This window comes from Terrapene carolina, unplaced genomic scaffold, assembly GCF_002925995.2.
Source record: "Terrapene carolina triunguis isolate 2854851 unplaced genomic scaffold, T_m_triunguis-2.0 Scaffold30, whole genome shotgun sequence".
Classification (NCBI taxonomy): Eukaryota; Metazoa; Chordata; order Testudines; family Emydidae; genus Terrapene; species Terrapene triunguis.
Genome location: NW_020664381.1, coordinates 1,341,741 through 1,356,049, shown reverse-complemented (window position 1 = coordinate 1,356,049; position 14,309 = coordinate 1,341,741). Strand labels below are relative to the sequence as shown.

At 42.6% G+C, this 14,309-nt stretch overlaps 1 protein-coding gene across 2 annotated transcripts in view; it reads left to right on the top strand.

The window, feature by feature from the left end:
- Window positions 1–14,309, top strand: part of LOC113406368 (ATP-binding cassette sub-family G member 1) — a 77,371-nt gene that overhangs the window by 52,387 nt on the left and 10,675 nt on the right. For both annotated transcript variants that reach the window (XM_026650843.1, XM_026650842.1), the window contains exons 3-5: window positions 4,385–4,502; window positions 6,065–6,197; window positions 8,064–8,114. In XM_026650843.1, coding sequence (XP_026506628.1) covers window positions 4,385–4,502; window positions 6,065–6,197; window positions 8,064–8,114 — 302 coding nt within the window. The remainder of the gene's footprint in view (window positions 1–4,384; window positions 4,503–6,064; window positions 6,198–8,063; window positions 8,115–14,309) is intronic.

The window sequence follows — 14,309 nt, the reverse complement described above, 5'->3', positions numbered from 1 at the left end:
AGATTTACAAATAAAATTTTAAAAGGAAAATGCAATTAAAACAAGCCTAGTTTATTTTTCAGTCATTAGGTGGACTAGTAGTGGAAATATATTTTAACCTGTTTTAGTAAAACTAGTGTAGCTACTAGTAAAGAAAGCCTTGATTTTTAGTCAGTAAATGTATATTTTAGATGAATATTTTGAGGCTATGAAAAATTTTTAGGCTCCAAAAGTATCTTTTGGATTATATCTCCGTAAGTATTTATAACTGGCCCAGTTCTTTATGCTATAATATAAAAGAGTTATGAAGCATGTACTTACTGCACTATTCTTGGTGCTTGTGATGTGTTGCATATTATGAAATCCTTACAGTGAGAATAAACTATCCTATAGAGTAAAAATCTATATCAGAACAATCTCAAACAGTAGAAAGTGGTGTACCAAAAAGTTACAATGGTATTTTCTGTGTTATCAAATGAGCTTCATTATTGGCCTTTCTTTCAGTCAATAGTATTCTAAACTAAGCTAGTACTTGGGCTAGTTGTGGGAGTAAAGTGCTACCTAATGAGTGAAATCCTGGATTCATTGAAGTTAATGATAAAATTCTCTTTATTGACTTCAGTGGGGCCAGGTTTTCACCCAGCGTAAGGGTATCATATTTACATGTAATGTGTAGTACTTTTAATTGAGTGATAAGGTCTGACATACTGGTCCTTCATCAGTCTACTAAAGACCTGAGGTAAAGCCAAGAGTACTTAAAACTCGTCCTTATTGGACATAAAGGACCAGTGTGGAGGGCCATATCCCTATTACAATTATTAAATAAATCTTAACATACTTTAAAAACATACCCTTCAAAAAGGTATGATTTTTCTTTCCCTTGAATTCTGGGATACAATCTGTGGTGATACTGACATCAAGGGCAAGCCAGCCAGCCACTGGTATCTCAGCCTTGCCTTTCTGGATTCCCCTCTCCTAACCCTCGCACGGCAGGCTCTTTAAACTAATGTTATTACTGTTCTTCTTGAGGTTTGCTCCATATGGAGATTGTAATATTGCACCATTAGGGTCATGCTTAAGCACATAGCATATTGCCAGCTCTCAGATGACCTGCATTAGTCAGATCAGGCCAGCATTTCAAAACAAATATCCTCTGGCTTGTGAAAAAAAATGGAGGGATGGTTTCAGAGCCAGTATATGGGTGTATTTTGTTAATTACTTTTAGACAATGGCCTGTGGTATTGGGAGCAGGCATGTTGCTCCCTCCAGAAGTATTTGAGCTTATTCTGGCCATGGTTGTGTTCCTTGCCTGTGGAACACTCAGAGCAGAAACTAGAGTGTGGATCAGAAAGATCCCTCAATGGCAAGGGTGCCCTCAGTGTTACTGGAGCAGGATGAACAGAGAACACAGAGGAGGAGGAGAAGATATAAAGGAGAAGGGGAGACCGAGAAAGGGAAGAGGGAATCTGGAGATGAAAGGAAAACAAGATAAGAAAGGATGGGCCATGAAGTGGTAACGAGGAGACAGAAATAATGTGAAGAAAATCTACCGCCTATTTTCTTGGTGCTTGTGAAAGTTCATTTTCTGGCATTTCAGTGTCCCAGTTAGAATCTATGCTAATAATTCCAGCAGTGGGAATATGTAACACATTGTGTGTAAATTCTTTCTGCATATTAACTAACCTAGGTTCAGTGGATTGCCAAATCCCAATATGTCATATGCTTGGTTCCTTTCTTTCCTCCTCCATTTTTGTTTTCATTTCATTATAGAAACATTCAACACAAAGCATGGCTGTTTCCTGCCACCTGGCCAATATTTTCAGGTTACAAAGTTTAACCCAAGCAAAGGGTCGTTTTTTAACTCTTTTTAGAAACAAAAGGAGAGGCATTCCTGAGAAGTATAAATGCACGTCACACTCACTAGTGTATCTCCCAGGTGCAGTTGAAGGAAAAAGACCTCTAAATCCAAGTAATCAGATTAGTGGATCACAGATACAGGTTAGAATGAAAATCCAATTAGTCAGTGATGTTCTGCAGTCAACAGTCTCTGTGTTAATGTGGCTTCAGCTTTATAAATGATAGTTAACTAGATGTCATCTGTTTGAGTGCTAATCTAGGCAGTTTTATGCATACAGAACACTGAATTCAGGTGTGAGCAAGTAAAGGTAGGTCCTGAATTTCAGTGCACAACAGCCATATTGTTAGATTGGGTATACTTTCAAAGGTTGTCATTAAGCAGCTAGAAATGGACCCAGATCATAATGTTTGAATCTAAGGTCTTCATTCATCCGATCAAATGTAGGTGCGGCTATGAGTTTAATCTGCAGATCCAAATTTTGGGGCTGTTCTAATTTAGGGCATGTCTACATGAGGAAGTTATGCTGGATAGGTAGAATGTGAATTTAATGTGCTATAGCTATTTCAAAATAGATCCCCATGTGGGCACATTCTGCAATAGCTATTCTGGTCAATTTCCCTGTACAGACAAGCCCTTAGAGTTTTGGTTCAGGCCTATCTTTAGGAGGAAATAATCAAGTAGGATCTTCTGCACAGTATGTCTCCTTTTGCCATGTTACTTTTGTTGTCGTCTTTGAGGGGAAAAGACAAATATTTATATGTTTTTGCTTTTAAGATATCCAAATATGAAGAATATTACTTTTTATTTTTTTGTTGGGCAGAGACTTTGAATAAAACTTGAAGCAACTGCCTGGATTTTTGCTTCAAAGCTGAGATATTAACTCCTGAGTAGTAGGGATTGTAATGGAGAGGCTAGCACCCGACTAATATACAGGGACAAAGCCTTTGGAAAATGGCAGTTGGATTCCTAAGTCACTTTAGAAAAAAATTGTGGACAAGGAGGATCCAGTGGATATACTGTACTTAGATTTTCAGAAAGCCTTTGATAAGGTCCCTCACCAAAGGCTCTTAAGCATAGTAAGCTGTCATGGGATAAGAGGGAAGGTCCTCTCATGGATCGGTAACTGATTAAAAGATAGGAAACAAAGGGTAGGAATATATGTTCACTTTTCAGAACAGGGAGAGGTAAATAGTGGTGTCCCCCAGGGGTCTGTACTGGGATCAGTACTATTCAACATATTCATAAATGATCTGGACAAAGGGGTAAACAGTGAGGTGGCAACATTTGCAGATGATACAAAACTACTCAAGATAGTTAAGTCCCACGCAGACTGCAAAGAGCTACAAAAGGATCTCTCAAAACTGGGTGACTGGGCAACAAAATGGCAGATGAAATTCCATGTTGATAAATGCGAAGTAATGCACATTAGAAAACATAACCCAACCTATACATATAAAATGATGGGGTCTAAATTAGCTGTTACCACTCAAGAAAGAGATCTTGGAGTCATTGTGGATAGTTCTCTGAAAACATCCACTCAATGTGCAGCGGCAATCAAAAAAGCTAACAGACTGTTGGGAATCATTAAGAAAGGGATAGATAATAAGACAGAAAATACCATATTGCCTCTATATAAATCCATGGTATGCCCACATCTTGAATCCCGAATGCAGATGTGGTCGCCCCATCTCAAAAAAGATGTATTGGAATTGGAAAAGGTTCAGAAAAGGCAACAAAAATTATTAGGGGTATGGAACGGCTGCCATATGAGGAGAGATTAATAAGACTGGGACTTTTCAGCATGGAAAAGAGATGACTAAGGTGGGATATGATAGAGGTCTATAAAATCATGCCTGGTGAGGAGAAAGTAAAGAAGGAAGTGTTATTTAGTTCTTCTCATAACACAAGAACAAGGGGTCACCAAATGAAATTAATATGCAGCAGTTTAAAACAAACAAAAGGAAGTATTTTTTCGCACAGTCAGTCTGTGGGACTCTTTGCCAGAGGCTGTTGTGAAGGCCAAGACTATAACAGGGTTCAAAAAAGAACTAGATAAATTCACGGAGGATAGGTCCATTAATGGCTATTAGCCAGGATGGGCAGGGATGGTGTCCCTAGCCTCTGTTTGCCAGAAGCTGGGAATGGGCAACAGGGAATGGATCACTTGATGATTACCTGTTCTGTCCATTCCCTCTGGGGCACCTGGCATTGGTCACTGTCGGAAGACAGGATGCTGAGCTAGATGGACCTTTGATCTGACCCAGTAGGACCGTTCTTATGTTCTTGGAGTGAATCAAGAATAGAGCCATTTTTAAATGGATCAGTGTAGCCTCATCACCACTACTCACGTAGTAGAAAAAGGCTGCAACCTCCAGTGCAGTCTGTAGGTTGTGGTAATGGCTGTGGTGTGCTGATATAACTGCCTGCCTCCTGCATTTCACTCACTAACAGCCATCCTTGTCACCTCTGCATAGGTGAAGTATATTTTACGTAGAGTAAATAACTGTGAAGTGTCACCATTTAGTAATATTTTCTTTCTTCCTTCAGGTTACAAGACCCTTTTGAAAGGAATTTCAGGGAAGTTCAGCAGTGGAGAACTTGTTGCAATTATGGGTCCTTCTGGGGCTGGGAAATCAACACTCATGAATATCCTGGCAGGGTACAGGTCAGTATAAAGGACCACGCTGATAATTTAGTCTGACCTCCATTGAAAAAGCAAAAGGACTCTGTTGTGGTCCCTTGCTCTCGAGTGGGGAGGGAGGCCACTCTGCCTCACTCCAGGCACACAGTAACCAATAGTCTGGGGGGACATTCTGACCGTCTGGGCGCGGCAAGAGCACAAGCCATCTTCAGCTACAGCCTGCAGGCTGGAGCAGACAGCAAACACAGTCTGGGGCCAAACACTGGCTGGGGCTAGTCAAAGCCTGGCATTGGGCCTTCCAGCCAAGGGGAAGTAGGCTGCCACCCCAGGGGTGGGGTTGGCAGCAGGGGGTAGGAGGACCTGGGCCCACCTTCCTCCACTGGATCGCAGCCCAGGGCCCCCTCACAGGGCCCCCCTTCCGCCACTGGGTCAGCGGGGATCCCACCGAAACACGGTGACTCATTCTCCAGCAGTGTAACCGGACTAAAGTCTGTTTTCCCGGGACTACTTCCTACCACAGTCTGGGTGTAGGGCTCCGTAGTCCAAAGGTCCTCTGTTTCTTCGGGGTACTTGGCAGCCAGCTGTCCCCACAGCTTCTCAGCGCATTCGTCTGGTGGCAGTCCTGGCAGCTACTTGAGTTACTCATATATCTCCTCTGACCGCAGGGGGCAGCTCTGCTTGGGGGCAAGTCTGGAGTCCTGTAGAACTCTCAGCTCCCTAAAAAAGATGTCTGCTTCCTCCGGTGGTCCAGCCACAACTGAGCTCCAGGGCTCTCCTTTTATACTTCCTGTCCCACCTCTGGACTTCTGAGGGCGGGGTGGATTCAGCTCCACCCACTTGGGGGAGTGTAGTGGTCCTTTGCTCTCTAGTTTGGATGGAGGCCACTCCACCTCTCTACAGACTCACCCAATATTTGTAGAAAATAAGTGCTTCACAAATATTGAATTATACTATCCCCATTGCCATGTTCCTATGTTCCATGCAGAAGACATTTCTGAGTTATTTTTTTAAATGCAAAAATGCAAGACTAATATATATTTATTAAAATTCCAAAAATAAAAAATGGCTGCTCACCATCCATCTGATGAATATGGCCCAAGATTTTATCTGTGGAGTATTTTAAATTAGGTTTTATCGACACTTAAGAATATGTTTCCATCAAAATTTTCAGGATGTAAGAATAATTCTTGATTAAACTGCAATATGTGAAACAACTGGGTGGTTTTCCCTCCCCTCCCCCCATAAGCTGTTGCTTTCTGCAGCTGCTGCCACCAGATCACAAAAAGGAGGGGCAGAGACACCTCACAAACAGCCTTTTAAGAAATGACTCCGCATTTCTGCAAGCATCCAGGTGGGCAGCACACTTTTTGCACAAGCTTGAATTAATTTTTTTGCCAAGATGTGACATTTCTTCTGAAACAATAAACACACACACTTGACATGTGCACTCGCTCTACTGTCTGTTTTGGTCCTAAGAAATCACCTAAAAAGTGGCTAAAATTGCCCAATGGGCCCACTCTCTGAGCTGTGTAGTAAAGATTGTAAAGGTAACTCTCATGCTAACTCACGTGTTTGTTTCATTTCAGAGAGACAGGGATGAAAGGAGCGATCTTCATTAACGGGCAGCCTCGTGACCTGCGCTCTTTTCGCAAAGTGTCCTGTTACATCATGCAAGATGACATGCTGCTCCCTCATCTTTCTGTCCAAGAAGCTATGATGGTGAACTTTCTTTCTGGTTCTGATTGGTTTGGGGTGTGGGACTAGAGAGAGGCACCCTCCATGCAGGAGAACACTTTTTTATTCCTTGCTGTGGTTCTAGGTGTTAGACTGGACTTCACTTGAGTCTTCCTGGTTTTGCTGCTGTTTTAAGATCACAGTTAGGGTTCAGAAGAAAATTTGTGATTCATTTCCCCCTCAGGGAAATAAAATACCATGAAAGGTTAGTGTCTGGATAATAACGGCAACAATAGGCTGGTACCAGAGAAGGGCAACTACCAGTATCCTGTCACTTGTTCCGTATTCCAGTAGCTGCCAACTACTGGAGTCTGAAATGCTGGTCATGGCCAGCGTTGCCAGACTGAGTGAGTCTGTGAGAGCCCTGTGTGAATCTCTTTCCTGGGAACACTGGCAGGTGACCTGTTAAATCTCCCTGTCAGCTTTCCATGTCCTAACCAGGTGATTCCATGCTGGCATGATGCTGCTGTATGCCAGGACTCCTGGCTGTCACTACTCTTTTGTCCCTGTCTTAGGTCCAGGAGCCCTCAGATACAGCCTCTTTCCTTCTGTCTTTACCTGGACTCCCTGTGAAGAAGCCCAGGCCTTAAAGTAGATATAAATCTCTTCCTCTTCACTCTTGACATAGTGCCCATAGTGCTGAGAGCCAGCTTGAGTGTTCAGTCTGGAACCTTCTGCTGTTCAGTTTGATGAGAAAATCAGCCCAATAGTTTTGTTGTACCTGCCGAACCTTCAATATATAAAGTCAGTAGTTCATGGCTATTATCATTTGGTAAGGGGAAAGGGGCTTTCATCAATTCTCTGTGGCCACAAGGGACCGTTATGATCACCTAGTCTGGCCTATGCCTTATCTGTTAAGTTTCCAGAGTTGTAATTTTTCTAATACTGATTTCTGGAAGGGATTGTCTCTGTCAGAAAGCTTTCCTGGTTCATTTAGTTGAAGTCAAAGTCAAAGACCAATAGGGTAATGTTTTTCAAAGTGGCTGACTAAACTACAGCTGAAAAAAGAGAGCCTCTTTTGGTAAGTTGGGCCCAGATGATATACTTTGTCTAAATTAACCACTCAAAGTGCTGACAAAAAATTAATTACTTAACATTTAATTGCTTCTTATAAAGGTAGAGCAGAATTTTTTAGTTACCTCTTAGGACAGCAGATGGCGTCTTATACAGGATTATTTATCTCTCTACTTATTTTCTACATCACTGTAGTATCTGAGCACTTACCAAACACTAATGAATTTATCTTTATAACACTTCTGTGAGATAGGGAAGTATTGCTATCATCACTTTACAGATGGGGAGCTAAAGCAGAGAGACTGTGACTTATCCAGCATCACACAGGAAGGGTGTGGCAGAGCTAGGAATTGAACTTCCTGCATCCCACTCCGCTTCCTTGTCCACTGGACTATCCTTTCTGATATGATAAAGCATCTCTATTAAGCACTTAAGGTGCCTTGAGTGGTCCCTTAAGAAAGCATGCATATGCCTACACTATACTCATGATTAGAACTTCATAGCTAATACTGCTCTTCTTAAGCTTCTGTTTTCTAATTTCTGCCTCATTTTAGAACAAATTGTCCAAAACCTAACCCCTGGTGCAGACAGCGCTATGTCAGCGGGAGAGCTTCTCCTGTCGACATAGCTGCTGCCTCTCACGGAGGTGGATTAACTACACCAATAGGAGTAGCTCTTCTGTCAGTGCTTCAGCAGCACAGCTGCGTTGGTGTATTTGCGCCGATGCAGCATTTTAAGTGCAGACCTGCCCTTAGACTTACAGTGGATATTCCAAAGATGTCATGTTGTTGACCAGTTCCAATTTAACTTGCAACATATTGTGTGCTTATATAATAGGTGTCTGCTCATCTGAAACTTCAAGAGAAGGATGAAGGCAGAAAGGAGATGGTATGTATATTGCTCTTCAAACTGAGGTATTCCTTTGGGTATAAATGCTGCATAGTGAAGATGTCAGAGTGAAATTTATATAGCTTGAGTTTGTATCTAAAATTGAATTGCAATTCATGTGCAAGAATGGGGTAAATTATAACATAACAAAGTTGACAGCTGTTATTCTGTGGGAGGGATAGTAAAACCCTACAAATGACAGTAAGTTTGATTAGGTAAACATGAAAGATTTATTCAAATATATTGCAGTTTTTGTGGGACCTTTTTAGTTGCACTTTGTGACTCAAATGTTTGGACCTGCATGCCTCAGGGCACACACACCCTTGCACATGCCCATATTAATCCCCAGTGCCTGGCTACGAGTACGATTCCGTTGCTGTGTGCGCGCACCTAGGAATACACAAACATAGTCAATAGCTCTTACAACTGCTGCAGAAATTTGCAAGCATAAGTCAGGTACTGGACACATAAGGGCAGAGTCTTTGGGTACATCTTGCCAGGCAGAAAGGGTATGTTTTTCAATCATGTTAGTTCAGTTGAGTTAACACAATTAAAAAGCTCCATGAAGGTGCAGGCTAACACATCTCAAACTGTGTTAGCTTGCCGCTGCGTGGTCTAGTGGGGAGACTAAGCTTAAAATACAGCCAGCCGATATGGCTTCCAACATGTTAGCCTGCATCTTAATGGGACTTCTTGTTAGGCTAACTCAGTTGAAGTAACAGAATTGGAAAATGCAGCCTTTTTGTCTGGCAAGCCAGGGCCTTTGAAAATGTGGGCCTGCGTGCCAGTGTTCCTAGGCAGACTTGCAGCTCAGGTGCTCATCGCTGTGTGGGTGGGGTTACAGGAGCATTCCCATGAATGTGGTAAAAGACCTATTCATTGTGTGTAGATGTTTTAAAACAGAAAGTGATTGGGGAGGGGAGGATGACAACTGAAGCTAAAAATAAAGAAATCACAGCCCTGGTGAAAGCAGAAACAGTTCAGGTTGTTGAGAGATTCACAAGAAGCAAAATATTAGGTCAGGGTTTTTTTGCTAAAATAAGATTTTTTTGTTAGGTGGGGTAATTTTTGCATGCTTAAAGCTATGTTTTTGTCCAGCATAAAATGACACTAACAAGCAAAAGACACGTCTCTATGTGTCTTAATATAGGAAGCCTTTAGTGTGATTGTGGGCAATGCTGGGGCTAATGGGACTTGTATAACAATGTGTTCCTGTAGTTAAAGCAGTGACTACATGTCAAGAGAACTGGGTTCTATTCCTGGCTCTGTTACTGACTTGCTCTATTACTTTGAACAAGTCTGTGACTCAGTTATCCCAGCTTTAAGATGAGGATGGTAATACTTCCCTCCTTGTAAAAGGCTCCGAGGTCTTCATTCAAGAGGAACTATAGAAGTCTAAACTATTATTATTTTAATAATTCAGGGTTGTATAAGTGACATCATGGGATAAATCCTGCAGTGCTTATGTAACCCACACACCTCCTGGGTGTGGTGCTCTGTCCCCAGACTACTTAGAGATTAGTGAGTCTGCTACAGCCCTTAACTAAGGCTATGTGGCTTTTAGCTCATGCAGTAGAGGCTTATACATTTAGCTCCAGAGGTCCCAGGTTCGATCCTGTCTGCCAATGACCAGGGTCTGTTGGTGTTATACGTGGGGGCTCGTCCGGGATATCAGCTGGGAAGTCTCTAAAGCTCAGGATGTGCGTCCTCAGCTAAGTAAAGTATGTAACCCACACACCTCCTGGGTGTGGTGCTCTGTCCCCTCTAGTGGCACTGAGACCACTTAGAGATTAATGAGTCTGCTACAGCCTTAGCTAAGGGCCATGTGGCTTTTAGCTCATGAAGTAGAGGCTCATGCACTAAGCTTCAGAGAACCCAGGTTTGATCCCACCCGCCGACGACTGGGGTCTGTTGGTGTTACGCTTACTCAAGCAAAACTCTTGTTGAAGTCGATGAGAATTGTTTCTGAGTAAAGACTGCAGGAACTGGCCTGTTTTATTATTGCTACTTGTAAGAACCCTTAGGCCTCGAACTATGGTCTCTAGCAGGTGCTGCTTCCTCATCAGCACCCGGGGCCCACGTAGAGTTGCTGCTAAGGGGAACTGAGAGGCTAAGCACTGCAGGAAATCCCATTCTAAAAGGCATGAGTGACAGCTTTCCTTGATTGGCTGGCACTCCCCATATAAACCAGGAAACCACTTCTGGGAGTCGTCTGAGCAATGCAGACCTCTGGTGTGCTTCTGCCTTAGATCCCCCTCACTGCAACTCGCCTTGATTCCCTGCTCTCGACCTAGGCTCAGCTTCTGAGCCCAGCCTTGTTTTATTGTCTCTGGCTTAAGACCATTGCAGACTCTGTGAAAGACCCTGGCCCAGCCTGACCCAATTCTCGCCTCACGCTCCCAAGTTGGTAATGGACTCTGACTTTGCGGTTTTGACCTGCCCTTGCCCTCTGACCTTCGGCCCTGATACCAGCAGCTCATTCCTTGCCCACAGGCCACCCATGACCCAACCCTAACTTACTACTAGTACTGCTTAAATACAGACGCTTCCCGGGTTATGCAAACCTGACTTACGCAAATCCGGACTTACAGAAAAAGTTCCATAAGTTCCGTAAGCTTTTTTTTTTTTTTTTTTGCGCCATTGTTGGGTATACATTCCCGACTTACGCAAAATTCGACTTACGCAAGGCATTCCAGAACGGAATGTTTGCATAATTCGGGGAGCATCTCTACAACACAACTCTATCTCAAACAGATTGCTCTACGTAAACATAAATAACTAAAGCCTTAAATTTGTTAAATGAGTTAGAACGAACAGCTGGTGAAAATCATTGACTTTCATGGAGTTATGTTGACTTTACACCAATTGAGGATCTGGCCCATTATCTTTTACAGTAAAGAATAGCTGCTAAGGCAGGTCGCAGGCATCCTTAGCCAGTATGGTCTGGCTCTCGTATGGTGAGCGGGGCATGTTTTACACAGCTGGATCTAGTTAGCATATTGTATAAAATTCCCTGAGAAAATACCAGTGGAGAAGAGGCACCAGCAACCTGCTGCTACATAGAATCAGAAAACTAAAGGTCTTGATTCTCAGTGACGCTGAGGCTGTTTTATGTCATTCTGGCAACATAAAGGGGTCTTAAAGTGAGTGTAAACTTTACGGCCCGTTTGCCGTGCTAGAGCTATGTGAAGTAGCTTTAGTGTATGTAAACGGTCTGGGGTCAGTCCTGAGGTCCTGACTCACTTTTTACTAAGGCCTTTCTCATTATAGCCAATGGGGGTTTGGTCTGAGTTAGGACTTAGAAAAGCTGAGTAAAGTCAAAAGGACGACCCTTGTGTTTTAATGGCTATGCACGTTTAGAATAATAATAATAATTAATAAAAAGTTATGAGTTAGTGGTCCACTGCATCTGCATCTTTGAAGTATGTTTAAATGAAAATGTCACCACTTGTAGTGTGGACTCCTCAAAATTTTTGCTGCATTTTCTTTCCGTGGGGGTTCAAGATTTGGGGTGTCTGTGATTTTTGTGAGTACTGTCACTTTTTCTTTACTGGAAGAAGTGCCAGATTTTAATTTCCGTTAACCTAGTATAAATGCTGAGGGGCCATCTTGTGCTCCCCAGATCCAGGCATCATTTAGACATCTCACCTCATCTGCATGGAAATGGCAAAGGAGGTGGGGGATCAGCCACCAGCGGGGCACAATCTACCTTACCAGGGCCCACTGAGGTTGCTTTCTGTTACAGAAATCCATACAGGGAAAGGGGGTCAGGGCTAAGTGAGTGAGGATGGGAAGTGGATGGCCCCATATTGACTGGTGGTATAGCTGGAGAGGGAGTGCAGCCTGGAGCTATATTCCTTTTTTCTATGGTGTATCAGGGCAGCTGTGACAACAAGGAGTCCATGGTAGATTGCTCTGAACCACACTACCTGGGTTCATGGGGTGAGGTCAGGTGCACAGGGCCTCTCAGGGATGGCCCGCCAGATTTCAGACAGATCCCTGGGGTATCTGCCAGGGTTTGTGGATGCTCCGTGGCCTATTGACTCAATGACTTAAGAGGAACTCTGCTTGAGAATCTCAGAGGTTTCCTCCCACTCTGCCCCTTCCTGCAGCATTAGCTGTGGCTGTACTGCTAATAGATGAGAGACTGGGAAACCCTTTCTGACCTGTGTGGTGGTCACTTTACACCCTTCCTGGAGCATTCAGAGATTGTAATACATTTCCTTTGCCTTTGTTTCTGACCTAATTGTGCACACAATAGGGATGACAAAAGCTATGTGAAATCCTTAGAAACATAATAGGGCACGAGGCTCTCTCAGATACTGGTATATGTTCCTTTCTGAAGTGTTCTGTACATCCTCTGAGTAAGTGTCCCAGAGAATCTGCATAAATCATGAGGGGTTCTTCAGAGAGAGAAATCCATAGGAATACTTTTTTGCTGGATGCTTTGATTCACTCAAGTAGGATTCCTTTATTAGCCAAACAGGATGCGCCCCAGATTTCAAATGAAAAATGTTTTGTTTAAAAAACACCTACGTCTCAGCAGCGATAACTGTTTCTTGTATTCGTGCAAAAAAACTTGTTAACTGGCTCACACCTCAGGGAATGTGAGATGAGAAATGTATAGCAAACATTCAGCCCAGACAAGCCAATTCACTTGTTCAGATTCCCAGTGTAATTTACACGCAAACTCCTCAAGGAAGGGACTGTAACTTGCATATTTGTACCACATGTAGCATGGTGGGGGTCAGATCATGAGTGGGGCCCCCGGGCTCTATTGCAATATAAGTAACACATTATTAATAACCATTCTGCCATGTAAATATTTAATAATAATAATAAATAGCTTCTATCATCAATGTATTTATTTTTTTGAAGAATTTGATGTAGCCTGAATATTGTTGCTTGTTTAAAATAGTGACTGGGAGAAGTGGGAAATGATAGATGTAACCTTTCCTCCTATCCCCTCTCTTTGATTCTCGGATCTAGAACAGTGGTTCTCAACCTTTTCTATACTGTAACACTATGTGAAAACAGAATCAAGTTGAGACCCCCCCCACCACCCCTTTGTTGACTTGTTGAGAACCCATGATCTAAGGGTTTATCTTCAACAATATTATTTTTCTATAGAATTTTGTATTAATTTTTTTAAGTGTTTCATTGTTTTCATGGAACCTAATCCAGAAAGATGAGCACCTGCAGCTCCCACTGAAGGCAATGGGAATCAACACAGTGGCAGTTGCAGGGTTCAGCACCTTTCAGAATCAGGCCCTTATGTACTTGTCACCATATTAGATTTCTGCAAAGTACATTATCTCCAGCCAAGCCAATTTTAGCATGAGCAAAGCAGCAAACTTCCCTTCCTACACTCCAGTGTGGTGTCAATGTCAGTGCCTAGTAACTGTCCTCCTTTTGGGGACTATAAATTATAATTTGAGAAGTATTGGCCTTGTTTATATAGTAGTCCCATTGAAATCAATGAGATACTCACATGAGTCAAGGCTACAGGATCAAGCCCACAGTTGCTGAAAGAAAAAAATTATGGCAGCCAGTACTTTTCTTCTCTTGCCCCCCAAGACACTGGGGCACATTGTCCTACATCAGTCCGTGATTTGTGTCAAGTCCTGAGGACCCATATGAGACCCTCCTCATGCTGCCTGTGACGATCAAGCTTTAGGTGTTCCAAACTGGTCCCCAAGAAAAATGGAGGCACCCAAAATCAGTGGCCACTTTTAAAAATGTAGGCCTTGAGGAACAGAGATATTAGATGAAAATAAGTTAATACCCTCTAGAAATTACTGAGTTCTACTGTTTAATTCTACGATTCCCTTGTAAATAGAAATCTAGAAAATCTACAAAAAGTCGTGTTTGTTTTGCTGTATGTTATCTGTTCATAAATCATAAAGCTCTTATGACATCTGGCTCTGAGGACAAACCCAAGTCCTGATTGCAAATAAAAAAAATATTGCCATTGGAGGACCAATTCCTGTTCACTTTATACAAGGAAGAAATCCCACTGAAGTTAATGGGACTAGTCATGTGAGAAAGGTGACCAAACTTTGGGTCATAATGAGAAATGATGTTTTCTGGAGCCCTACTAATCTAGTAGACATGAAAATCCAACTGTTCTGACATTATACTGAGACGAGATAAATGGTAACATAGGTTCAACTGGTTTGTTTTCATCCTTTATAG